The sequence below is a fragment of the Tursiops truncatus genome, chromosome 9 (assembly GCF_011762595.2).
Source record: "Tursiops truncatus isolate mTurTru1 chromosome 9, mTurTru1.mat.Y, whole genome shotgun sequence".
NCBI lineage: Eukaryota > Metazoa > Chordata > Mammalia > Artiodactyla > Delphinidae > Tursiops > Tursiops truncatus.
The window spans coordinates 30,244,831-30,271,859 of NC_047042.1; the positions used below are offsets into that span (position 1 = coordinate 30,244,831).

The window sequence follows — 27,029 nt, forward strand, 5'->3', positions numbered from 1 at the left end:
GTATGATCATCTCAACAGATGCAGAAAAAGCACTTGACAAAATCTGAAATCCATTCATGATAAAAACTGTCAACAAACTAGGCACAGAGAGAATGTTTCGCAACATAAGAAAGGTCATATATGATAAGCCCACAGCTAACATCATACTCCGTGGTAAGAAAGTTTTTCCTCTAAGATCAGGAGCAAAACACACATGCCCACTCTTGCCACTTTTATTAAACATAGTACTAGAAGTACTAGCCAGAGCAATTAGGCAATAAAAAGACATAATAAGGATCCAAATCAGAAAGGAAGTAGTAAAACTGTCTCTGTTTGCAGATGACGTGATATTATATATAGAAAACCCTAAAAACTCACCCCCAAAACTGTTAGAACTAATAAATGAATTCAGCAAAGTTGAAACATGTCTTTGAGAGCTCCAAGCAAAGTCCTGAGCTAGTTTACTTAGCTGAGGGTTCTAAAGAATGCATCAAGAGTTCTGTAAAAAAGCCTTCCTTGTCTCTAGTCTATCAGGGACATTGTAATAATCAAGGAACTACAGGAATTGCTCCAAGTCCTTCCAAGTCAGGGAAACCCCAGCCATTTTCCACCACAGGGGCTGTAGAGTAGACAGCAGTGCCTCCGATAGGTCACCCTGCGTGTCTTATCAAAAAGATCCTGGCTTAACAACTAGCACTTCAGGGGTTCTTTCCAAGTTTTATCTCCATTCGACTCTGAACCCACTAGCTATATCTGGCCTGGCAGATAGCAACAAAGGAGTAAGATAATGATTCTGGGAGATGTAACCCAACGAACAGAGAATGTTTCTGTTATGGTGGAGAGATATCTCACTGGCCTTTACCAGGACCTAGGACAAATATTCTATGCCGATTCCCAGCAAACAACTTTCTGATTCAAAATTTAGCATCTCAGGCATCTTAATACCAAAAAAGTAGGACCTAGGAGACTCTTAGCACCATGAGAAAAGAACAAAGTTCACTCTAAATGAACAAAGTAGCATTTTTGTTTAAATACTAGTCTCAAGTAATACTAGTACTTAGTACTTATACAGAGCTTCCTATGTACCAGGCACTATTCTCAGAGCTTTGTATCTATTAACTTCTTTTATCCTCGTAACAATCCTATGATGAAGTAGGTTCTGCCATTATTGTTCTCATTTTCCAAATGAAGATACTGAGGCATAAAAATGTCTGGTAACATACCCAAGGTCACATCCGCTGGTTAGAAGTGGCAGAGCTGCGATTTAAACCCAGTCTGGCACAAGAATTTGTTTTCTTAGCCATTCTGCTATTCAGTGTGGAATCTACCCCCAGGAGACCTGCCAAGTTAAGGCCCAAGCCTAGGACGTGAAGTTCTAACCCATATGCTAATACGAACAAGCCCTGCCAGCACTCCAGCCCTTGATAATAACTCAATCAGATGATTCCTCATTGCCTAAGCCAGATCTTTGTTTGAATATGGAAATACAGAATGTGTGGTAGATGATGAATAAATCAAAGGCTTATAGAAAAGTTCTCACTAATGCTCAAATCATTTCAGAGTTCAATGTCTTTGCATATGCTGGCAATATTCTCCACTCTTCACCATGCAAACTCCTCCCTACCTTTCAAATTCAGAACAAGTCTCCTGTTCTCTGGAAGGCTTTCCTCATTCCCAACTCCAAAGGCAACCCTTCCTCTGCACCCTTTCTTTATTGTAGCATTTAGCACTTTATATTCTATCTACTGCTATTCTCATCGCTCTAGATGGCAAACTTTTTGAAAACAGAACTCTTTGGAAAGCCTCTATTCCCTCATTGGAATACTGAGAGTAATAAAATTACCTCTTTTGCGAGGATTAACTAAAATAATCTCTGTAAACTTACTTGACATTTAATTAGCACTCAGTGAAGGACAGCCACTCTGAAAGTATAGTTTTGTAACCTTGGGTAGTTGGTACAGTGTTGACATACAATATACAGTCAGTAAATGTTTGTTAAACAAGCACAAAATAATATTCCAAAATATCACTGAGGAAAAAACAAAAAAATCACTGAGGATGTACTTCAAACGTCTTAGTTAAACGTCTTTAATATAATGCTAGCCCTGATTCGTCAGTTTTGCCTATTGAAATTTCACAACTCAAGTTGTCACATACCTTGTTGGCGTCATTTCATTTTTCCTGTTACAGTTGAAGGGATGCTGTGACCAAGACTGTTTAAAATTAAAATAGAATTTGCAAGTATATTCAGATAAGGAAAAGATATCCTTGCTTTTAAATTATTTCATTGGTACATTTAGTCATCTTATATTTTAAAATGAAGACAATAAATTAAAAATATTCCTTTCTCATTTCTCCTTTTTTTGGTTCCTTTCCCTCCTTCATAGTTTTAATTTTAAATAAAAAACAATGGCTGCCTTCAAAAGTTATTTTATAAACAGAGCAAGTTATAATTACTAACACAGGAAAAATTTCAGTGTATCCAAAAAAATTTCTAAGCTCCTTGACATAGCCCACTTTACTGGGTTACCATGAATACAATAAAAATGCCAGACTAATAAGAGAATTTGGAAAACTCCTTGGAGAAACTGGATATTATCTACTGGATAAAAAACATTTCTGACCCTTAAGTAAGTCTTGGTCTGTATTTTGTTTACGTTCTTGAGTATCTCCTAAGTATCTCTAAACTCTCCATCTTACTAATTATACAAATACATAAAAATTATTTAGTATAAGGTTATTTTACCTTAATTCCTTTGAAGGGAATAAAGTAGCTATCATATCATTTTATAAAGCATCTGTTTCCTCATGCAGGGAATTTCATGTAGTTATAATTAAAGTTTATTTTACTCTAATAATTTTTACCCTTTATATATTTAGGAAACCTGAACCTTATTGCAGAAGAAATCAGTATTGAACTTAACATAATTACTTGCACAATCTATAGACATCCATTCCACAAACTGTTACCAAAAGCCCTACGCTGTATAAGCATTATGCTAGGTGCTCAGGATACAGGAATACAAATTAACAAAACACAAGTCAGTGGTGATAAGTATTACAAAGAAAAAGAAAGCAGATTAAGGGGAATAGAGAGGGAAGGGGATGAGGTGTTATACAGATCAGGTAAGTATCTCTGAAGGAAACAAGAGAGTGAGTCACAGGACACTGAGAAAGGGACCTCCAGGCAGACAGGTTAGCAAGTGCAAAGGTCCCGAGACAGAAATGTATTCTGCTTGTTCTAAGCAGAGAGATCGGTGTGGTTGGAGTGGTGTGAGCTAAGGAGAGGAAAAGGCACCTCCCTGGAGGTCTAGTGGTTAGGACTCTGCGCTTCCACTGCCGAGGGCCCAGGTTCAATCCCTGGTCGGGGAACTAAAATCCCACAAGCCGCGTGGCCAAAAAAAAATAAGGAGAGAGAAAAACGTAGGAGATAAGTTCAGAGAGAAAGCATGGCCACAGATCCAATGGAAAGATGATGTGAGCCACATACAAAGATCTTCTAGCAGCCATATTTTTAAAAATACAAAGAAACAATTTTTTTTTTGCCACGCCACTCAGCTTGTGGGATCTTCCTCGACCAGGGATTGAACCCGGGGCCACAGCAGTGAAAGCACCAAGTCCAAACCACTAGACCACCAGGGAAGTCCAAAATGAAATTAATTTTAATACTGTATTTTATTGGAAGCACCATATCCAAAATATGATTTCGATACATAATCAATGTAACAAAATATTAATGAGGTATTTTACGTTTTTTCCTTCTTAAGAAGTCTTTAAAATCCATTGTGTATTTTATACTCACAGTACATCTACATTCAGTCTAGCACATTTCAAGTGCTCAGTAACCACATGTGGCTAGTGGCTACCATATTGGTGCAGTTACAGACAACTGTAAAGCCTTTGAAGAGTTTGGATTTTGTTTTATGTATCAAATGTATATGAAAATAAAAGAAAAATATAATGAATTTAAAGTTGCCATCGCTCAGTTTCAGCGATTAGCAATACATGGCCATCTATACCTCTATCCACCTTCCCCAAACCTAGATTATTTTGAAGGACTGTACTGGAGAGTTTTGAACAAAGGAATGACTTTTAACAGCTTACTCTGACTGCCAAGTAGAGAATACCTTGTAAAGAAGCATGGATGGAAACAGGAAGACCTGTTATGAGGCCATTACAATAATCCAGGTGAATTTACAGCAGCTTAGTTGGGGGTGATGGCAGTGGACTTGGTGAGAAATGGAGGATTGATTGGATTCTTAATATATTTCAAAGGTAGAAGCTGACAGGATATATTGGTGAATTGGGTACAGGATTTGAGAGAAAAGAATCAGAGATGACTTCAAGGTATTAGGCCTGAGCAAGGTGATAGAGTTGCCATTTACTGAAACAGGGGAGACTGCCAGAGGAACAGCTGGATGGAAATTGAGGGCTCATCTTTGGATATGCTAAGTCTAGACGTCCTACTAGACATTCAAGTGCCAATAGTGAATAAAAAGTTGTATACCTAGATCTGCAATTCAAGGAAGAAGCCCAGGCAGAGATATAAATTTGTGAGTGATCAGAAAATAGGTGGTATTTAAAAGCATGGGACAAGATGCATTCACTAGGAAATGAATATAAACAGAGGAGAGGTCCTGGTACACTCCAAAGTTAAGAGCAGGAAGAGGAGGAAGAACCAGGAAAGGAGACTTAATCGAAGCCCCAAGTGAGACAGAAAAAAAATAAAAATAAAATGTAAGAAAAAGTAGTGTCCCAAAAGAAAATTAAAGGAAGTATTTCAGTATAGCAATATATATTATTATATACAAATATAGTAATATTCAATATAGCACAGGGAACGATACTCAATATCCTGTAATAACCTATAATGGAAAAGAATCTTAAAAAGAATATATATATGTACATATATGTATAACTGAATCACTTTGCTGTACACCTGAAACTAACACAACATTATAAATCCAACTATATGTCAATAAAAAAATTTTTTAAAGAACTGCTTCAAGAAGGAGGTAGTACACAAAACACAAAACTAAATTTAAGAAAATAAAAACCAATGCCTAGAAGTTGAAAACTAACTGAAACAAATGAACCTAATGGTATATCAGTTTGGTAACAAAATCACGCAGAGAAAAGAATTATTCCAATTGATCTTAGAACAAAATACTCTGACTATACACTTTTTAGTGCAATACATTCCTAGGACAAAAATATTAAAAGGGCAAACAAATCTTAAAATACCTAATGTCACTTAGTATTCTTATTGTTAATAGTAACAATTGTATTATTATTAACATGAATATATTTTAACATAATACAACTAAGAAACTATGTTAAAGCTGCTAAGGACTAATGTTCAGCATCAAAATGTCAGTTAAAAAACCTTGTAATTTTAAATTGTGGTTGTAAATATCAGTATAAACTTGTAACTTTATTTTTAAAAAGGTACTTATTTTCTAACTGTCCACTGAAGGGCCAATTAACAATGATAATCAAGTAGCAACAAGAATTCCATACTCTGGTCTCAAAACACCTTCACACACGAAAAGGACTCAGGGTTTTTTATCAACAGTCAATTCCAGGAAATGTACCAACTGAGCTTGGGATACCACATTATGATAGAAAGCAAGGAAGCTATCAAAAGCTAATATTGCCATATTAAATAAATACAGAAAATATCAAAATGTTCCCCCTTGTGGCCAAAATAGAATAATGTGAGTATCAAACAACTGCAACTGACAGAAATACATTGAATGTGTAAAGCCATGAGTTCGTAGTGACATGCAAAAAAGGAAAAAGACAGAGAGAGAGATTCTTTGGACAGCATGGAGGTTGCTAGGTAACCAACACATTACTCTGAAATTGGATAATTTAAAGGAAATAATTAAAGATCTTTCCTGTCTTTTCGGTATGAACAGTATTTCAGGGTAACCAAATAAGCCTAAAGGATGCAGAAAAGTTTTTCTATACAGAAGACTTCTAGCTAATAAATGTAGAAGTAATGATCAAATTAGAAAATCACCATCTTGCAACCCCTATTTCAAAATGAATCAGACAATAGTCATCAATAGATATTAAAATCATTAGTTAAAAGACTGTTGGGAAACTTCACAATGAAGGAACTACGCTGTCACCACCTGAATTAAGCATTACTACAAACGTGAGACAACCTGACACTATGTGGTTCTCCAGGTGATGAAACAATATAAAGTCTGTAACATCACCTACAGCTAGTCTCGTCAAAACTTGAAACAGAATTTAATCGAGTCTTTAGATCTCACTTCTAGACAGCAGGACTACTGACCCACTTTCTTCAAGAAGTAAATGGAGGGGCTTCCCTGGTGGCGCAGTGGTTGAGAGTCTGCCTGCCGATGCAGGGAACGCGGGTTTGTGCCCCGGTCCGGGAAGATCCCACATGCCGCGGAGTGGCTGGGCCCGTGAGCCATGGCCGCTGAGCCTGCGCGTCCGGAGCCTGTGCTCCGCAGCGGGAGAGGCCACAACAGTGAGAGGCCCACGTACTACAAAAAAAAAAAAAAAAAAGGAGTAAATGGAATAAGGGAGGGGAAAAGGAGCAGTCCTCCAGATGAAAGGAGATCCTAGAGACCCTAAGAACCAAATTCAAGATGTGGACCTTGTTTGGACTCTGATCTGAAAAACGTAATTGTAAAAAGGCATTTCTTGAGACAACTGGAGAAATGTTAATAGTTTATATTAAAACCTCAGAAATGTTTTATTTCCTTTGTTAGATGTAAAAATGGATTTGCGGTTACCTAAGGAAAAAAATTTTGTCTTTCAAAGCATAATGAAGTGGCTGGGTAAAATAGCATGCCATCTAAGATGTGCTTTTAAATACTTCAGCAAAACCAAAAACAAAACACACACACACAAATAGAAACAGCCCCAGTTACCAAGATACTCACTTAACCCAGCGTAAGAGCTGCGAGTTCTTCAACAGCCATAGAATATTGTCCCTGCTTCAGCAACTCAGATACTCACGACGACTCAAGAGTTGTCGAGTAGAAGCATGGAGGTCAGAACTGAACTGGGCAAGCTCAGCAACCTCACCATAGGAGCCAATTTTGACTTCACGGTGCCTGGCCCTGCTTCACAGACCTGGTGTGGGCAGCATTTCTGACGTAGGACACAGAAAAAACAATGTAAATGGTAGGGCAGATACCTTTGTAGAACAATTCTGTTTCCAAGAAGATCTGTCCATCACTGATAGGAACGATATTCGTTGGAATGTAAGCAGACACATCACCAGCTTGTGTTTCTGGTAAAGAAGTCAAGGAGCCACCACCAAAAGAATCGTCCATTATGTCTGCTCTCCTGTAGACGGGAGTGTAAGTAGAACACATCATCAGGCTGGACCTCACGAGTAGCTGAGTGGTCTGTAGACCAGCAGAGGCACCAGCCTGCTTGGATAATTCATCACAGATGATCAAAGCATGTTTGCCATTATCCCTAAAATGCTCTCCCACAGCACAGCAAGAATAAGGAGTCAGGTACTGATGGAGGGCAGTGTCAGCAGCAGTGGTTGAAACCACACTGGTGTTCTTCATGGCATCCACATCTGTAAGTGTTTTCACCAACTGGGCAACAGTGGATCTCTTCTGACCGATAGCAGTGTAGATATAGTATAGCTGCTTCTTTCCATCAGATCCATCACTGAAATGTTTCTGGTTAATAATTATGTCAATCATTGATGTTCTGCCAGTCTGTCAGTCACCAATCGTCAGCCTGTACTGACCACAACCAATCAGTGCCAAGCTATCCACAGCATTAATGCCAGTCTGCACTGGTTTCTGCACAGAGATTGGAGAAATGATGCCAGGGGCTTTCAGGCCAACTCACCATTGGGTCTTGGAACCAACTGGATCCTTTTCATCAGTGACATTACCAAGGGCATCTACTATACAACCCAGTAGCTTCTCACCAACTAGAACATTCACAATGGCTCCCGTCCTCTTCACAGTATCTCCTTCCTTAATTAGTTTATCATGTCCAAACACAACAAAACCAACATTGTCAGTTCCCAAGTTGAAACATACCCTTTAAGCCTGAAGAAAACACTACCATTTCGTCTGCTTGAACATTCCTCAGCCCATGTATTCAACCAATACTATCATCAATACTTGAGACACACCTGTTTCTTCACAGTCAACAGAGGTTTTGGCTCCAAGATTACGCTCTTCAAGAACAGAGGATACCTCAGCAGTGCCAGTCGTCTGAAGACAAGTGTTAAGAGGCATGGAGGTTCCCTGTGGCAATGAAGGATGATCCCAAAGCATTCTGAAGACCAGTCTGGCCTGCCAAGGGAGGGTGCAAGCCACAGCCCAAGGCCACGTGTCCAGACAGCATCTTTGCAGCTCTCCTTGGGTGGTTCCTCTGCAGCTGCAACCTCTGGACCGACTTCCAAGCAAATATTAACCAAAAGAAATTACACCAGTATCTTGAGATACTATGTAAGAGGATTATGAGATAATTACATTAGTATCAGACAAAATGTTTCTAAGAAATAATCCTTACTATGGATAAAGTCACATGTAAAGATAAAATAATGCAAGAATAACTCACTAGATACATAATATATATGCTTGTATAATTTAATTTTTTTACTTTTTATTATGAAATTTACAAACATACAAAAGTAGAAAAAAATAGTACAATGAACGCCTATAAATCCACTGAGATTCAGCCACTGTTAACATTCTGTCATAATAGCTTTATTGATTTATCAATCTATTTCATTTTTTATTATTCTGGTTGAGTTGTTTCAAAGTAAGTGTCACACATTATGACATTTTATGCCAAAATACTTTACACTTCTAAAAGAAAAAAAAAATTCTATCTAAATACAATGGTATTGCCTCCCCAACATGAAAATAGCTCTCTAGTTTCAACTCACACCCATTCTGTATTTAAATTTACCCACATCCTCAGTGTTATTTATAGCTCACTTTTTCATAGCAGGATCCAATCAAGGATCATCTACCGTATTTGGTTGTTAAAGCTTTTAAATTTAATCTATAGTTATTGCCCCTCCCCCATTTTTAGGAAATCCCATTTCTAGAAATCTATCCCAAAGATAACACTAGCAAAAAATTTTTTAATTAATTTTTTATTTAGGTATAACTGACATACAACTTTATATGTTAGGTACATTACATACAACTTAGGTACATAACATAATGATTCGATATTTGGTACATAACATAATGATATTTGATATCATATTCGATATTTGGTACATATCATAATGATATTTGGTACATAACATATGATATCATAACATGATATTTGATATCATATTCGATATTTGGTACATATCATAATGATATTTGGTACATAACATAACGATATTTGGTACATAACATAATGATATTAGGTACATAACATAATGATTCGATATTTGTATACACTGTGAAATGATCACCACAGCAAGTCTAGTTAACATACATCACCATACATAGTTACGCAATTTTTTTCGTGACGTGAGCTTTGATGATTTACTACTCCCCTAAGGATTTTCAAACATGCAATACAGTATTATTAACTATACTCGCCATGCTGTACACTACATCACCACGACTTATTTATTTTATAAATGGAAATTTGTACCTTTCGACTCCCTTTACCCATCTGCCCACCCTCCAACTCCCGCCTCTAGCAACCACCAATCTGTTCTATCTATGAACTTGGTTTTTGTTTTTGTTTGAGATTCCACATATAAACGAGATCATAACCAGCAAGTTTGTTTTAATACATACATACAAAGGTATTCCCTTCAGCACTATTTGTTACAGTAAAAAGACTGAAAACAAACCAAATATTCATTAAAAGGGGACTGGAGGCATGAACAGCCACACAATGAAGTCCTGTGCAACGTTTAAAAATGAGAAACTCTTGAATACTGCTATGAAGTGATCTCCAGAATATATTTTTAAATGTATAAATCATGTCAGACAGTGGGCATAAAATGCTACCTTTGTTTTTTTTTTTTTTTTTTTGCAGTACGTGGGCCTCTCACTGTTGCGGCCTCTCCCGTTGCGGAGCACAGGCTCCGGACATGCAGGCTCAGTGGCCATGGCTCACGGGCCCAGCCGCTCCGCGGCATGTGGGATCCTCCCAGACCGGGTCACGAACCCGTGTCCCCTGCATCGGCAGGCAGACTCCCAACCACTGCACCACGAGGGAAGCCCAAAAATGCTACCTTTTATCTAAGAAATAACTGAAGAGCAAAGCAAAAACTAATATAAATGAAAGGCAACATCATTACAAACCATGCAGTAGATATAAAAAGGACAATAAGATATTACCAACAATTTTATGCCAATAAACTTGAAAATTTAAATGGACAAGAAAAACAGAGAAAAACCAACTTACTAAAACTAACACAAAAATTAAAAGTAAATCTAAATAACCCTATACCTATGAAAGAAAATGAACCCATAATTAAAGACCTTCCCCAAAAGAAATCTCCAGGCCATATCACTTCACTAGAGACTTCTAAATTAACAAAGAAATAATATCAATCTTACACATGCTCTTATAGAGAATACTTTTCAAGTTGTCTTATGATATCAGAATAAACTCAATACCAAAACTGAAGGACTTACAAGGACAGAAAATTACAGACCAATTTTTTTCATAAATCTCATAAATCTATTGATTTAAAAACCCCTAAAACAAAATAGTAGCAAATTGAATCCAATAACATAAAAAATAAATAACACATTACAACATTTAATGCAATGTTAGTTAAATATTTGAAAATCAATCAATGCAATTCACCATATTAACAGAATAAAGAAAAACATGCAAACTGACAGGAATATGGAATAGAAATTAAAAACCCATTCTACAGGTACCTGAGAGTTGTGCAGTAAATCTACAGTACAAGAAAACAATTATACACACACACACACACACACACACACACACACACACACACAATTATTCCCAGGGAAATAGGTAGCAACTTGGTTTAGAATATTGCCAGAGTTACTCTCTCCTCTGGGCTAGGCCTCACTTTCTTTAAATTAGCAATGAGATACGTTTGGGGACACCAACAGACAGAGACTGGTCCAAGGGTCCTTCTATTAGTCCCTTTATTCTCTGTCTTGAAGACAATGCTTTTTCATCCTTCTGCTGGTAGAACTTTCTTTTTTCCCGTGTGTGCATGAACAGTTCGGGACCTCCACTCACACGACGTTACGTGTTTGCTCACCATCTACAACTATGTCCTGTGGGCACAACGGAGCAACTGTGTCAAAGGAGTGAGGTGTTATGGCCCTGCTATTACCTCCCTGAGTGTGGGCAAACATGGAGACATCTAATCAAAACTCTACTGCCAGTGAGAGTGCCAAATGCACAACCACTTTGGAAGACACCGTGTATTTCTTAACACACTTACCATACGACCCAGTAATGTCACTCCTAGGTATCTATCCAAAAGAAATGAAAATGTATGTTCACAAAAAAGACTTCTATAAGAATGTTCATGGGAATTCCTGGTGGCGCAGTGGCTAAGAATCCGTCTTCCAATGCAGGGGACGTGGGTTCAATCCCTGGTCAGAGAACTAAGATCCCTCAGCTGTGGGGCAGCTAAGCCCACGTGCCACAACTACCGAGATCCCTTAGCTGTGGGGCAGCTAAGCCCACGTGCCACAACTACCGAGCCCGTGCACTCTAGAGCCCGTGTGCTGCAACTACTGAGCTGGCGCACTGCAACAATGAATCCCACGTGCAGAAACTAAGACCCAATGCAGCCAAATAAATAAATAAATAAATATTTTTAAAAAAGAACATTCACAGCAGTTTTATCATAATAGCCCTAAACTAGAAAGAGCCCAAATGTTTATCAATGGGAGAAGAAATATACAAACTGTGTTACGTTCATATAATGAAATGCTACTCAGCATTAAACAAATTACATACGCAACAACGTAAATGAAAATCAGAAACATTATGATGAGTGAAAGCAGCCAGAAACAAGAGCACACACGGTATGGTTCCATTTATATGAAATTCTAGAAAAGGCAAAATTAATCTATGGTGGAAAAAACTGCCTTGGGGTGGGGTAGGATTTGACTAGGGACCATATAAGGGGCCTTTTTGGTGGGATGGTAGTGTTCTACATATTAACAGAAGTTTGGGGAGCAGGCTAATGAATTTGTCAAAACTCAGCTAATGTATGCTAAAAATGTGTGCATTTCATTGTATATAAACTTTACATCTAGGGAAGAAATTTTAAATACTAAACTTGAGTTAATGACATGCATGTTATAGTACTTAGGGAAAAGTGGCTGAAAACTGTAATTTGTTTCAAAGAGCATAAAAAAATAAAATGGTTTAATTGATAGATGTGGCAGAGTATAACAAAAGAATTAATGGTAGAATCAAGATGGTGGGCATATCCTTTCAACCTTGCTGTATGGATGAACTTTTCATAGTAAAATAAATGTAAAGCTCTGTCGCCTCGTTTGAAATAGGTTCAGTGAGGAAGGTTTCCTCAGGTAGATATATTAAGTAGCAAGCATAATTTGAAGAAAGAGAGGGACTTGTTACAGGAATGTGAACAATATAAATTTTCGTTCCTTTTAAGCAATATGTAAAATTTGTCTTCATGATAGCATGTGCACAGTTCTTGGTGTGACTTAAAAACATTAGTTGATAGTCATAATTTGACAGTGCCATTTGTTTCCTATAAGAAATGAGAAAATCATTAATTGCACAGTATGAGAGGAGGGAAGCTTATAAAGAAAAATTTGACCAGGAAATTCCCTGGCGGTTCAGTGGTTAGGGCTCCATGCTTCCACGGCAGGGGGCACGGGTTCGATCCCCGGTCAAGGAACTAAGATCCCGCATGCTATGCGGCACGGTCAAAGGAAAAAAAAAAAAATTGACCAAGGACCTCCCAGGACATGACTTGATTAGTAAAGCAGATGTATTTTAGTTTCTTCTAATTACCTCCCCAACCGGGGTTGCAGTGGGGGGAGTCCTATACAGCTTTTCTGGCATAGAATTCTGTTATTTCCTTGCTGCTTAGCAGCAAACTACAATTCTGTTCCAATTATTTGTCTTCTTAAATCAAGCAAAATGAGAACAGCTCTGTGTAAATTATAATCTGTATAATTATATCAGTGGCCTTCAAAACTTTTTTTAACCTCAACCTACCAAAGAAATATATTTTACATCATGACCCAGGAAACACACACACACACACAGATATATGAATCAAAAGTTTCAGGAAATACTGTTATTATTTATGATGCCATCTGATATTTATTTCCATTTTATTCCATTACTTCAAAATGCTAGTCATAACCCATTAAATTGATATCCTATTGAAATACTGTACCATGTAACAGAGTTTTTTAGAAAACTCTAAGTCCTGGATGTGGACTGCATTGTGACACAATCTAAGAAATGTAAAATATCTTTCTATTGCTTTATAAGTGCTATTCCACAGACTCCTTTTCACGTGATAATTAAATATGTATTGAACCAACTCTGTGCAAGGCCTCGTGCTAGGAACTTGAGATGAACAATTTCATTATACTTCTTTTATATATTTCCTTCCTAAGAACTCAAAGGGTTTTAGATATACTCTGTTTATTGTAACAAAACCCCATGGGGTCACAAAGGATAGGCATCATCAATGCTTTGGAGTTGAAGGCACTGACTGAGTCAGAAATCACATATTTGCCAAAAGTCATACTATTAAAGTAATGGAAGTTAAGAAACAAATTTTCTCAACTTCAACTTCAAAATGCTAGAGTATTTTAAAAAATCAACTTCAAAAATCATTTATTTTCTATATTAAAATACATAATGACTTTTTTGCATAGAAATAACTAGATTAAAAGTTTGATCATGTCTTATTTAAATTATATCCATCTATCATAATACAGTCAGATGTGCATTAAACACTGTTTAAAGATAAAAAAAAAAAATTTTCTCAAGATCCCCAGAGAAAAACTAGAACACCACAGAGAATATGAGCAGAACATGCCGAGTCATTCCTGTTTACTTGTACTACTACCCTTGAAACATACCCTGGCATCCCACAGATTTCATCTACTAGCATGAATTACTTTGCAGAAAATTTCTTAGTTCCTTACACAAGCAGACATGCGTCGCATCTCTTCTGTTTATGTCTCAATTCTAGGAGTTATCAAAGTTTTTGTTCTTTTTATTTTTCTATATGCAAGTAATAAAAACTAAATGTAAATAGATACTATTTATAAATTACATCTAGTAATAAATATTGGGCAGGCCAAAAAATTCCTTCGGTTTTTAAATAAAAATAAAAGACACACTTTTCATTTTCACCAGGAACTAGTTATTGAACACATTCACCGTTTTGTTCCACTACCTTCTGCCATTTTTCAGGCAACTTCATAATTCCATCTTCCCAAAACTTTTAATCTTTTTGAGCAAAGAACTGTTCCAGGTGCGTTTTACAGCCTTCCAGGGAATTGACATTTTTTTCCATTATGAGAATTTTGTAAAGACTGAAATAAATGGAAATCCAAAGGTGCAATGTCTGGTGAATACAGCGGATGAATCAGAACTTCCCAGCTGTAACAATTTTTGCTTGGTCATCAAAGAAACATGTGGTCTTACGTTATCCAGATGGAAGATTATGCACTTTCTATTGACTAATTCCGGAACTTTTCGTTGAGTGCTACTTTCAGTTGGTCTAATTGGGAGCAGCACTTGTTGGAATTAATTGTTTGGTTTTCTGGAAGGAGCTCATAGTAGAGGACACCTTTCCAATCCCATCATATATACATCACCTTCTTTGGATGAAGGCTGGCCTTTGGTGTCATTGGTGGTTGTTCATTTCACTTCCCCACAATCTCTTCCATTCCACGTTATTGTACGGTATCCAGTTTTCATCACGCATCACAATTTGTTTTAAAAACGGAACGTTTCCTTACGTTTAAGTAGAGAATTGCATGTGGAAGTCAAGAAGGTTTTTTCGCTTAACTTATATGGAACCCAAACGTTAAAGCAATGAACATAACCAAGCTGGTGCAAATGATTTTCAGCGCTTGATTTGGGTATTTTGAGTATGTCGGCTATCTCCCACGTGGTATAATGTTGATTGCTCTCAATTAATGTCTCAGTTTGATCGCTATCAACTTCAACTGGTCTACCCGACCGTGGAGAATCGTCCAGAGAGAAATCTCCAGCACAAAACTTCACAAACCACTTTTGACATGTTCAAACAGTCACAGCACCTTCTCCACAGATTGCACAAAATCTTTTTTTGCGTTTCAGTTGTGCTTTCCCCTTTCGTGAAATAATATAGCATAATATGCCAAAAATGTTGTTTTTTCTTCCATCTTCAATATTAAAATGGCCACACAAAAATTCACCAATTTTGGTAAGTTTTTTTTTTCAATGCACGCTGATATGACAGCCGTCACAATACAATCTAAAAAAACTGTTTCGAATGAAGTTAAAGACAACTAAGCGCTACTAGAACCATCTTAGGGAAAAACCCGAACGAACCTTTTGGCCAACCCAATACAATAAAACACATATAAAGCCTCTGCAAGGAAACTTACAAAAGTTTACTGAGAAACTTTAAAGACGACGTTAATAAATTCTGAGAGTTACCATATTTGCAGAATGAAAGACTCAGTATTTTAAAGATTTCAATTCTTTCCAATTCATAGTTTGAATTTACTCCCAAAGTTTTTGTTCTTAAGCTGAAAATCATTACACATTAAATTGAACTAACAAATAAATTCATTTGTTAATTCATTCAACAAACATTTACTGTGTGCTAGTTACTGTGCTGGGTACTAGGAACCTGACGGTCTCTGAATATACAGAAAGGCCTCCTACTTTAGAATGGTAGTGAGAGAAGGTCTCTCTGTAGAAGTGGCATTCAGTTCAGACTTGAAGAATTTCTCAAGAAAAAGCCACTCGTGCAAAGACCTGGGAGAAGCGTAATCGGACAGAGGGCACAGTGTGAACGAAGGACTAAATGCATGAAACAGGGACAAGTCAAAACGGGATTCCAGAGAAAAGGGCGATCTCTTAAGGCTGGGAACGGAAAACTTGTAATCCTAAGTAGGTAAAACTTGAGAAACACATTGGAAAAACTAATCGTACTCAAACCAAAGAGAGTAAGAGAAAGGCATTCCAGGCAAGGAAATGGAAAAGAACAAATCTGAACTACATGATATAAAATAGGGCAGCCAAAGCCTGACAATAGGATTGTTTCATAGTTGTGACTACTTCTGGGCTCGGCTTCATCTGCTTGGAATTCCAACAGGACGTTGTAAGACGGCAAAGGGTCCCAGCTGTGCCTAGAGTTGGGACACTACTTCTATGCAGCCAGCCCTCATGCCTTATCATCAGCAAGAAATACTAGCTATCTTGGTTTTGCAGAGGCAAAGAATACTTTCCATCTAGCCTTCTGCGTTGTGAAGAAACCAATTCTCCCCACCTTAGCATCAGTGTATGTGAAGTGAAGACTCTCTGAAGAAAGGTGTAGAAGGTATAACTTAAAGTCTTTCCCAAGCTCATTACTTCCCTGATAAAGTTAACTGAGCACTAATCGACAGTAAGAAAAACTTCCCCCTTTCAGAGCTGTGGCCTTGGCCTCCTTTTTAGCCTTAGGAAAAATTTATTTCTAGAAACAGAAGGCAGAGTGACCACTTATGCAGTCTCCAAGCCCCTCAGCTGAGGCTCTGTTAGAAGTCACTTGTTTTAATCAAAGAAAGAGCTACCTGTCTTCTGCTGTTAACCATGGTTATTTAGCACTGTATTTAAACTCAATATTGTTTTTAACACATGATATTTAGGAAAAAAGGTAAGAAGAATTAAGTCATGCAAAGAGACAGAAAGTGATTTTTAATTAAAACTATCAATATTCATACCACCTTCCCTGGGAGAGTTTATTTCCAAGCACCACTTAGGTACTTTCCAAGGCAGAAAATGACAGCAGCCAGCAGAGAAAAAGAAAACAAACTATATTAATATGTCAACCCTCCAACCCCCAACTTCTGCCTGCCCTTCTCCTCCAAACTGTGTCTTTGCCTGGAAGCTAAAAGGAGAAGGCCATTTTTAGCTAAAACGCACTCTTACAGTTCACAACAAGCATTCTTTACATTCATTCTATTTTTAAATACATCAGCTTCAGGGGAAGACCAGAGGAAGAGTTGCCCTTTTATTATACAGGACAAGTAATAAAGAAGATGCTAAAAAGAGGATTTCCATGAAAGTTTTTCCTCGGTTCTACATGGAGAGATCAATTCCAGTCTGATTATCAGTGCATGGACCATGTGCAGTAGGCAGCAGTCTTCCAGATAAAGAAAAAAGATGGACCCAGAGCTTCTGCAATTTAAAATGCTCTCAAATCAACACGGAAGCTTTGGAGAAATGGCTAGAGGTTTTTAAGGCTCAGACGGTATTCTAGAAAACTCAGAGATATTCTGTGAAACCCTTAGGTCAGACATATCAAGTCAATATCAAGACAATCTGAGGTTCCTTTAAAGTCATCAAATGATACATGTGTGAAACCCAAAGAGATTACAAAGGGCAAAATAATAGACCAAGAATGTGGTCCTGAATCCCACTCTCTTCTCCAATAAGTGGAAATATTTTGGCCCCAGAAAGTCCCTAACCTAAGCCTTGCAAATAATATCTTAGTACTAGACTTGACATTGATGGAGAACTGCCATAGGTGAGTTGACAGTGCCCTGAATCCCATGCTGGATACAAAAAAATGGCCTTAATGAGGAGACTGAGAAGATTCTCTTCACCCTGGAGAATATGCACTAAGCCGATTCCTTGTTTCCCTTTATTCCAAGAAAGGATGTAACAGCCGCTATCGTGGCAGGCGTGTTCATAAGCTCCCAAATACCATGGCATGTGTTCATCTCCCGTCACCCCCAAACCCAGCCATCCTGGGCCATCAGCCTGGGTGGGGTTACCACCAATGCCTGGGGGCCCAATACATACCGTGTGATGCCTTTGCAGACTCTGTGCGCTCTGCTGACCCAGGCCGTTGAGGGCACAGTGAGAAGATCTCTCTTGGATCAGAGCAGAGAAGTTTGTAAGTCTTGGGGACAAGATTAGGGGAGGGAAGGGGAATGCTTGAGCTTATTTAAGCCCAGATTGGCAGAACCGCTGGTAAGGCACGGTGGTCAAGAGCACAGACTCCTTCTGGGTCTGAATCTCTGCTGTGCAGCTTAAAAGATGTGTGAAAATGGGGGTACCAGAACCTACCTCACAAAGCTGTTCTGCATATTAAAACAAGACATTGTACATGATGAGCACAGTGCAGGGCACAGCCCTTAGTAAATGCTCCGTAACTGTTACTGTAATGATCTCATTACATGAGGGATATTATTAAAAATAAATTCTCCAAATCCTTCCTGCTCTAAATCCTTCCTCCCAGAGCATTTTGTGGTTTTGAACAGTTTTAATATACAAGGTATAGAGTCTCTTTCAGGAAGCAGGGGCCCGTGGCCTCTCTCACCTGGCAGAGGGCCCCTTTCTGGCCTCTCCTGATTCAATCATCCACTCAAGGTTTGGGGCCTGAAACTCCTAGTTCAGATTTGAAGAAAAAAATAACAGAGGATTTTTTCCTCCTTTTCAAACTCATGAAGATGAAAAACAAACAAGCAAACAAAAAACACATTTACCTCAAAATTGAACATAATCTGTTATGGGTCAATTTCCAAACACCAGTGGTTCAAAATGTTTCCTCTCCTCAAGCTTTCTTATTATATCTCATATCACCATCCCACTTAAAAACAATCCTCAGAACCATAGTTTACTTCTTTGCCTGAAAAAAATCAGTGTTAACTATTAATGTCTAATTGGTATGAGATAGTAAAGAAAGAGTGGGTGGGTGGAAGAATTAAGCACCTGAGAAAGCTAAATGAAAAATAATGATTTATTTAAATGAATGATGATGCTAATCAACACTTAGAAGCAACGTGAAGTTACACTTGACCTAATAAGGACTCACTGGAGGTCCTAAACTCATTCAGGAAAGATGTCTGAAAGATACTAACATGGATAAAATCTAAAAAAAAACACAATAATTTAAAAAAATCTTTATGGCTTAACTTCCTTACCTAAATACACACTCATATTACTGATTAGTTTTAAGCCAAAAGCTATAAAATGACAAACCTGATCTGATTAAGCACAAGTCTGACTACTAACCAATCCCCTCCCAGTGCTCTAACCCAATTATGGATTAGCCACCGTACATTTTATTCTCAGTCTTTTCCCTACTTCGCAAAATGGTTCTAGCCTGCTGCTCATGATATAAAACAGAGCCAGTTTTGGATTTTCTCTGTTCTTCCAGTAGAGATATTTCAACACTTTATTTTGTCTCCCCCAAATGGATATTAACCACACTTTATTAGGTTACCCTCTAGCATCTAGACAACAAGGAATAATGGAAAGAGGGCAGGCTTTAGATTTGTCCCACACCAAGGTTTAAATCTTTTATATGCAACCAAAATGCCCAATAATTGAGTGAAAGATATATCAACTGTGATATTCATTTCACACAATGAAATAACCATGAAAGTTATATACTTACTGACTTGGAAATAAGTTCATGATATGTTGTACAAAAAGAATGTCTTTTTTTAATATAAAGGTACAGATGCACAAAGCAAAAAGTGTAAAATGGCTGAGGAACTTGCATTAACAAATATTTATCAGGCACCTATTATGTGCCAGGCACATAATGTATATGTGTACACAATTGTATATGCCCAGGTTATATCAGTGAATTAGACTCTAATTCACTCAAAAACCTATGGGACACGGCAAAAGCAGTTCTAAGAGGGAAGTTTACAGCAATACAATCTTACCTCAGGAAATGAGAAAAATATCAAATAAACAACCTAAACTTACACCTACAGCAACTAGAGACAGAAGAACAAACAAAACCCAAAGTTAGTAGAAGGAAAGAAATCATAAAGATAAGAGCAGAAATAAATGAAATAGAAATGAAGAAAACAATAGAAAAGATCAATGAAACTAACAGCCGGTTCTTTGAAAAGATAAACAAAATTGATAAATCTTTAGCCAGACTCATCAAGAAAAAGAAAGAGAGGGCTCAAATCAATAAAATTAGAAATGAAAAAGGAGGAATTCCCTGGTGGCACAGTGGTTAAGAATTCGCATGCCAATGCAGGGGACACGGGTTCAAGCCCTGGTCTGGGAAGATCCCACGTGCCACGGAGCAACTAAGCCCGTGCGCCGCAACTACTGAAGCACGCACACCTAGAGCCGTTTAAAACTTACTGTAGCCTTAATGTACAGAACAAAATGACTTACAAGCAAATTTTGTTAGCAGTAGCTAGAGAATGGGTAACTGACCATTCTGGTGAATATAGTGTTAGTCCCGCACCTGGTCCTTCTTGTGGCGTTTCTAAAAGAGCTCCCAACAAAGATCCACCTTGTTGACTATCAGGTAAAATAAAAGAACATATTCTAGAGGAAATAATACCCACAGGACTAACAAAAAATGCCACCAGAAAGTATAGAGTCTGCTCTTCCAGGGGAAAGTGCAGTGAAACACAGTATATTTGTAATAGATGTTCTGTTCCCCTGAACAGAGGTGCCTGCTATACTGCCTATCACACTCGAATGAAATATTAGAATGCTTTAGTATGACATGTATGAAGTTTCAAATAAATACATTAAGTGCAAAAAAAGTTGTTGATATTTACTCAAACGTGGGTGTTTCAATATTCACTTACATTACAAATCGCCAGCCACAGATGTTAGTTTCTGCAAAAATCCCCCAGTCAACAATGTGTTAATACACAGAAACTGGTTGAATTTCTACACACTAACAACGAAAGATCAGAAAGAGAAATTAAAGAAACAACCCATTTACCATCATATCAAAAAGAATAAAACACCTAGGAATAAACTTACCTAAGGAAGCAAACAACCTGTACTCCGAAAACTGTAAGATGCTGATAAAAGAAATCAAAGATGATACGAACAGATGGAAAGATATACCCTGTTCTTTGATTGCAGGAATCAACATTGTCAAAATGACTATACTACCCAAGGCAATCAACAGATTCAATAAAATCCCTATCAAATTACCAATGGCACTTTTCACAGAACTAGAACAAAAAATCTTAAAATCTGTATGGAGACACAAAAGACCCCAAATAGCCAAAGCAATCTTGAGAAAGAAAAACGGAGCTGGAGGAATCACGCTCCCTGACTTCAGACTATACTACAAAGCTATAATCATCAAAACAGTATGGTACCGGCACAAAAAAACAGAAATATAGATCAATGGAACAGGATAGAAAGCCCAGAAATAAACCCACGAACCTATGGTCATTTAATCTATAACAAAGGAGGCAAGTCTATACAATGGAGAAAAGATAGTCTCTTCAATAAATGGTACTGGGAAAACTGGATAGCTACATGCAAAAAGATGAAATTAGAACATTCTTTAACACCACACACAAAAATAAACTCCAAATGGATTAAAGACCTAAATGTAAGACTGGATACTATAAAACTCTTAGAGGAATATATAGGCAGATCACTCTCTGACATAAATCACAGCATATCTTTTTTTGATCTGTCTCCTAGAGTAATGAAAATAAAAACAAAATTAAACAAATGGGACCTAATTAAACTCAAACGCTTTTGCACAGCAAAAGGAAACCATAAGCAAAACAAAAAGACAACCCACAGAATGGGAGAAAATATTTGCAAACAATGCAACTGACGAGGGATTTAATATCTGCAAAATTTACAAACAGCCCATGCAGCTCAATATGAAAAAAACAAACAATCCAATCAAAAAATGGGTAGAAGACCTAAACAGACATTTCTCCAAAGAAGACATGCAAATGGCCAAGAGGCACATGAAAAGATGTTCAACACCGCTAATTATTAGAGAAATGCAAATCAAAACTATGATATCACCTCACACCAGTCAGAATGGCCATCATCATAAAGTCTACAAACAATAAATCCTGGAGAGAGTGTGGAGAAAAAGGAACCCTCTACACTGTTAGTGGAAATGTAAACTGGTGCAGCCACAGTATGGAGGTTCCTTAAAAAACTAAAAATAGAGCTACCATAAGATCCAGCAATCCCACTCCTGGGCATATATCTGGAGGAAAACATGGTTTGAAAGGATACATGTGGGACTTCCCTGGTGGCACAGTGGTTAAGAATCTGCCTGCCAATACAGGGGACACGGGTTCAAGCCCTGGTCCGGGAAGATCCCACATGCCGCAGAGCAACTAAGCCCGTGCGCCACAACTACTGAGCCTGTGCTCTAGAGCCCACGAGCCAGAACTACTGAAGCCTGCACGCCAAGCGCCTGTGCTCCACAACAAGAGAAGCCACCACAGTGAGAAGCCCGTGCATCACAACGAAAAGTAGCCCCTGCTCGCTGCACTAGAGAAAGCCCACGTGCAGCAAGAAAGACACAATGCAGCCAAAAATCAACTAATTAATTAATTAATTTTTTTAAAAAAGGAAAGGATACATGCACCCCAATGTTCACTGCAGCAATGTTTACAACAGCCAAGACATGGAAGCAACCTAAATGTCCATCAACAGAGGAATGGATAAAGAAGGTGTGTTAGATATATACAATGGAATATTATTCAACCATTAAAATGAATGCAATAATGCCATTTTCGCAACACAGATGGGCCTGGAGATTATCATACTAAGTGAAGTAAGTCAGAGAAAGATAAATATATGATATCAGCTTATAAGCAAAACCTAAAAAAAAAAGATACAAATGAACTTATTTACATAATAGAAAGAGACTCACAGACTTAGAGAATAAACTTATGGTTAACAGGAAGGAAGGGTGGGGGGTAGAGACAGACTGGGAGTTTGGGATTGACGTGTATACACTGCTATTAAAATAGATAACCAACAAGGACCTACTGTATAGCACAGGGAACTCTGCTCAATACTCTGTAATAACTTAAATGGGAAAAGAAGCTGAAAAAGAATAGATACACGTTTATGTATAACTGAATTACTTTGCTGTACACCTGAAACTAACACAACATTATTAATCAACTATACTCCAATATAAAATAAAAATTAAAAAATTTAAGTTTAAATTAAAAAAACTCACCAGTAAACTTCGACTTGACAGTTCAAGCCTAGGAACCACCTCCAATCACAATCCCCAGATTTGTTCCCATCAGTCCCTAAACTCAGACTCTCCTAACCTGGACAAGGCAATCTTCCATTTTTCTCTTTGAAACAGCTATCTGGAATTCATGGAACAAAACCCAAATTATCTAAGATTCCTTTTAATCATTTACCATTTATTAAATGCACAATCACCATTAAAGAAAAAATTTATGATAACACTGTAAAGTACAAATAATACATTTTATTTCATCCCTGAAAACAAAAACAAAAATGTCAGCATCTAATGAGACTGAACAATTATTCCAAACTTTACCCGGAAATGGTATATAAATAATTCCTTCACATAAAGGTAGGGTACAGGGAAGAGTCTGGAAAGATATCTTTCATGAAATATTTTCTCATACTTACTTTAATAAAACATTATAATTATTGCTACTATGTCTGGTAGCACATTGTAATAATGAACAATACAATATCCAAAACTAAATTCAATACAGTCTAAATCTAGAAGCTAGCTGCACTTAAGCAGTTGTTATAGAGAATAAATACTATGAAACATAGGGCACCATATGGCAATTAAATTTGCTACAAGGTAAATTTAAATAAAGGTGTACTTTTCTCTATAGTAGAATTACCCAAGATTAAGATCTCTTGTGCTATATAGAAGAGCTGTTTTCCTGAAAAGATAGTCCATCTTCATAATTTAAATTACATTTTAAACGTTCTTAATTATTTTTAAGTGCTCATTATATAAAATGAATATCTAACGTATCTATTATACAAATCCAAAATTTCATAAAGCAGGATATTCTACGTACTATGTTACCATTTTCCAAGCAATTTAATGCAACACAAATACTTTTATTATATACATCTGGCTAAAGTCCTTAAGAGTCCCAGTCTCACAAATATCTCAGTTTTTCTCTCCCTTGCCAATATAATATAAGCAAAAATTACTGGAATATGGAAATAATGTGCTTTCTTGACAACATAATCAAAGGGTTACACTTTTAAATTAACATTCATGTATATGAAAATCATGAATTAATACTTACTTTTAATCTCATCATAAAAATCTTTTATTCTTCAGAACATAAGTATATAAGAAAATGTTACGTATGAGATTAGAAATTACTATTTTAATGTTATTTAATTGTCCCAATGTTTAGAATAGGTTACAAACAGTGGCTACTACCCATTTCAAGATTATACTCTTATAAATGTAATTTTTAAAAATAATTAACCTCCAGTTATTCTGAAGGGATAGTGCAAATGAAGACATTCTTTGGGTCATGATTTCAAAACATTATTTTCAACATTATACTTCCTTTCTCTCTGCTCATAATCTGAATAACAAAATATAGTAAGTACTGGAAGTAAGCACATTTTCTAATAGCATTAGTCAAACAGTCACATCTACTGATAACAAATGACAGAATGATTCAGTAACAATATTCTTCACTTGTCTGAAAAACAAGTCATATATTTAAATAAATATTTTATAGAAATGAATCCATGTCTTTCAGTGTTTTTGTTCCAACTTGATCTCAAACACAAAGATTTATACAAAGATCACCTACCTGCTTACTACAATCAACCATGTTACCAAGTTCCCTTTAAGGATATAGTACAGCGTTGAAGAGTTGTGCCTGAAAGCAAACTAATAACTTTTAAGATTTATATACAGAATTAGAGTTCCATGAATCCAGCATATTCCTTGAAAATGCATAGAGGTTTTATTGTAAAGTATTACTCTATGCTAGCCAGCGATATAAAAGCTTTTCTGCCATAGGATATAATCCACGGTGAACGTAGCAGCACAAGCTGATCTTCAACTGCTATCTAATGCTGCCTGATACATTTATCCTTTTATTTGTCGTCACAGGCACCAGATTCCCACTAGTACCATTGGTAGTGTTGGTTGCTGAGCCGTTTACAACAATATAGTCGACTTTGTTCTCCAGCTTTACCAAACGTTGTAAAATGTCATCCAAAAGGACAGCAATTGTTCTTTTTAAATCAGCTAGGGGGGAAAAAATGAGAATAAACCATATTAAAGACTGATAGAGCACTTAATATTTGTGTTTTCATAGTTTGAGGGGAAAAGTGAACAATTATCAAGTCATCCGAAAGGAAATATACTAGAGGGAAAGCACTCATACCACACATAGAAAAAACCTATTTTAATGAATAGCATCACATACAGAGCTTCCTAACGGAATTTCAGAGTTATAAACGTAGGGAAACTTACTTTTCTCGTGCAATAAAACAGATGTAAAGGCTGGTTTAAAATGTTAGTCTCTCTGTAAGGAACCCATTTACTTTGAGTTTCTTAGTCTGAAAAGACAACTGTGGACTAGGCAGGTAAGGTAAAAAGCTAGCTGAGCTAACTAAGAAATTCAAGGAAATGTAGAAACAAGAAACCTGGAACCTCCACAGGCTGAAGTTTAGGGGCAGCCTAGGATCCAGAGCAGATGCCAGGAACCCAATCAGTGCAGTACAGATACTAGTTCTGACTAGAAAATGATGGGGAAGACTGTATCTTCTAATCTCTCTGGGAGGTTAAAGGGTTTTAGTAGAATTTACCTGGAAAGAATGAAATTTTGACCCTTTGCTTCCCTAGAATCCTCTTTTCTCAGGTTTCCCAATGGCACCTAACACATATTATGTATTCAGTCAGTGGCAACTGATATTGTTATTTTTTGTTGGTCCTGGACCAAAAAACACAGCTCAAACCCTAATCTGTGATCAGGGGAAAAATAATTTAACAACAACTCATAAAGTTGCTGATGGTTCTGTTACTAAGCTATCAGGAAAAGCAGAAGAAAAAACAGATAAATTGGACTTCATCAAAATTTAAAACTTTTGGACATCAAAAGATATTACCCAGAAAGTGAAAAGACAATCTAGAGAATGGAAGAAAATATTTGCAAATCATATATCTGACAAGGGCTTAGTATCAAGAACATATAAAGAACTCCTAAACCCAACAACAAAAAGATAAACCACTCAATTTTTAAAATCATCAAAGGACTTGAATAAACATTTCTCCAAAGAAGATACGCAAATGAACAGTAAGCACATGAAAAGATACCCAACATCACAATGAAATACCACTTTATGTCTGCTAGGATGGCTATAATCAAACAAAGGGAAAATAAGCATTGGCAAAAATGTGAAGACACTGGGACCCTCATACACTGCTGGTAGGAATATAGAATGGCACAGCCACCACAGAAAACAGTTCGGCAGTTTCTCAAAAAGCTAAACATAAAATGACCATGTGACCCAGTAATTCCACTCCTAGGTATCTACCCCAAAAAGTGAAAGCAGAGACTCAAAGAGATACTTGTACACCAATGTTTATTTCAGAATTATTCACAATAGCCAAAAGGTGGAAACAACCTAAGTGTCCATCAGTAGATCAAAAGATCAACAAAATGTGGTATTAACATACAGGGAATACTATTTAGCCATAAAAAGGAATGATGTTCTGATACATAATACAAAATGGATGAACCTTGAAGACATTATGCAAAGTGAAATAAGCCAGACAAAAAAAGGACAAATACTGTATGATTCCACTTATTTGGACTACCTAGAATAGAAAAATACGTAGAGACAGAAGGTAGATTAGAGGTTACCAAAGACCAGGGGAAGGGGGGGAATGGCAAGTTACTGCTTAATGGTAAGGTTACAGAGTTTCTTGTTCGGGGTGATGCCAGTTTTAGGTAGTAGTGATGGCTGTACAACATTGAATATAATTAATGCCACTGGACTGTACATCTAAAAATGGTTAAGATGGCAGGGCTTCCCTGGTGGTGCAGTGGTTAAGAATCCAACTGACAATGCAGGGGACACAGGTTCGAGCCCTGGTCTGGGAA

The 27,029-nt window shown here is 37.1% G+C and overlaps 1 protein-coding gene and 1 pseudogene across 1 annotated transcript in view; both read right to left on the bottom strand.

Annotated features, from left to right (window-relative positions):
• Positions 1-6,331: 6,331 nt before the first annotated feature.
• On the bottom strand, positions 6,332-8,343 carry LOC101315891 (ATP synthase F(1) complex subunit alpha, mitochondrial-like; annotated as a pseudogene).
• A 15,023-nt stretch (positions 8,344-23,366) lies between these two features.
• CCDC126 (coiled-coil domain containing 126) overlaps positions 23,367-27,029 on the bottom strand; it is a 54,714-nt gene continuing 51,051 nt past the window's right edge. Inside the window, exon 4 of the mRNA XM_019928760.3 lies at positions 23,367-25,168. Within this exon, the coding sequence (XP_019784319.1) occupies positions 24,984-25,168 (185 nt within the window). The 3' untranslated portion in view covers positions 23,367-24,983. The remainder of the gene's footprint in view (positions 25,169-27,029) is intronic.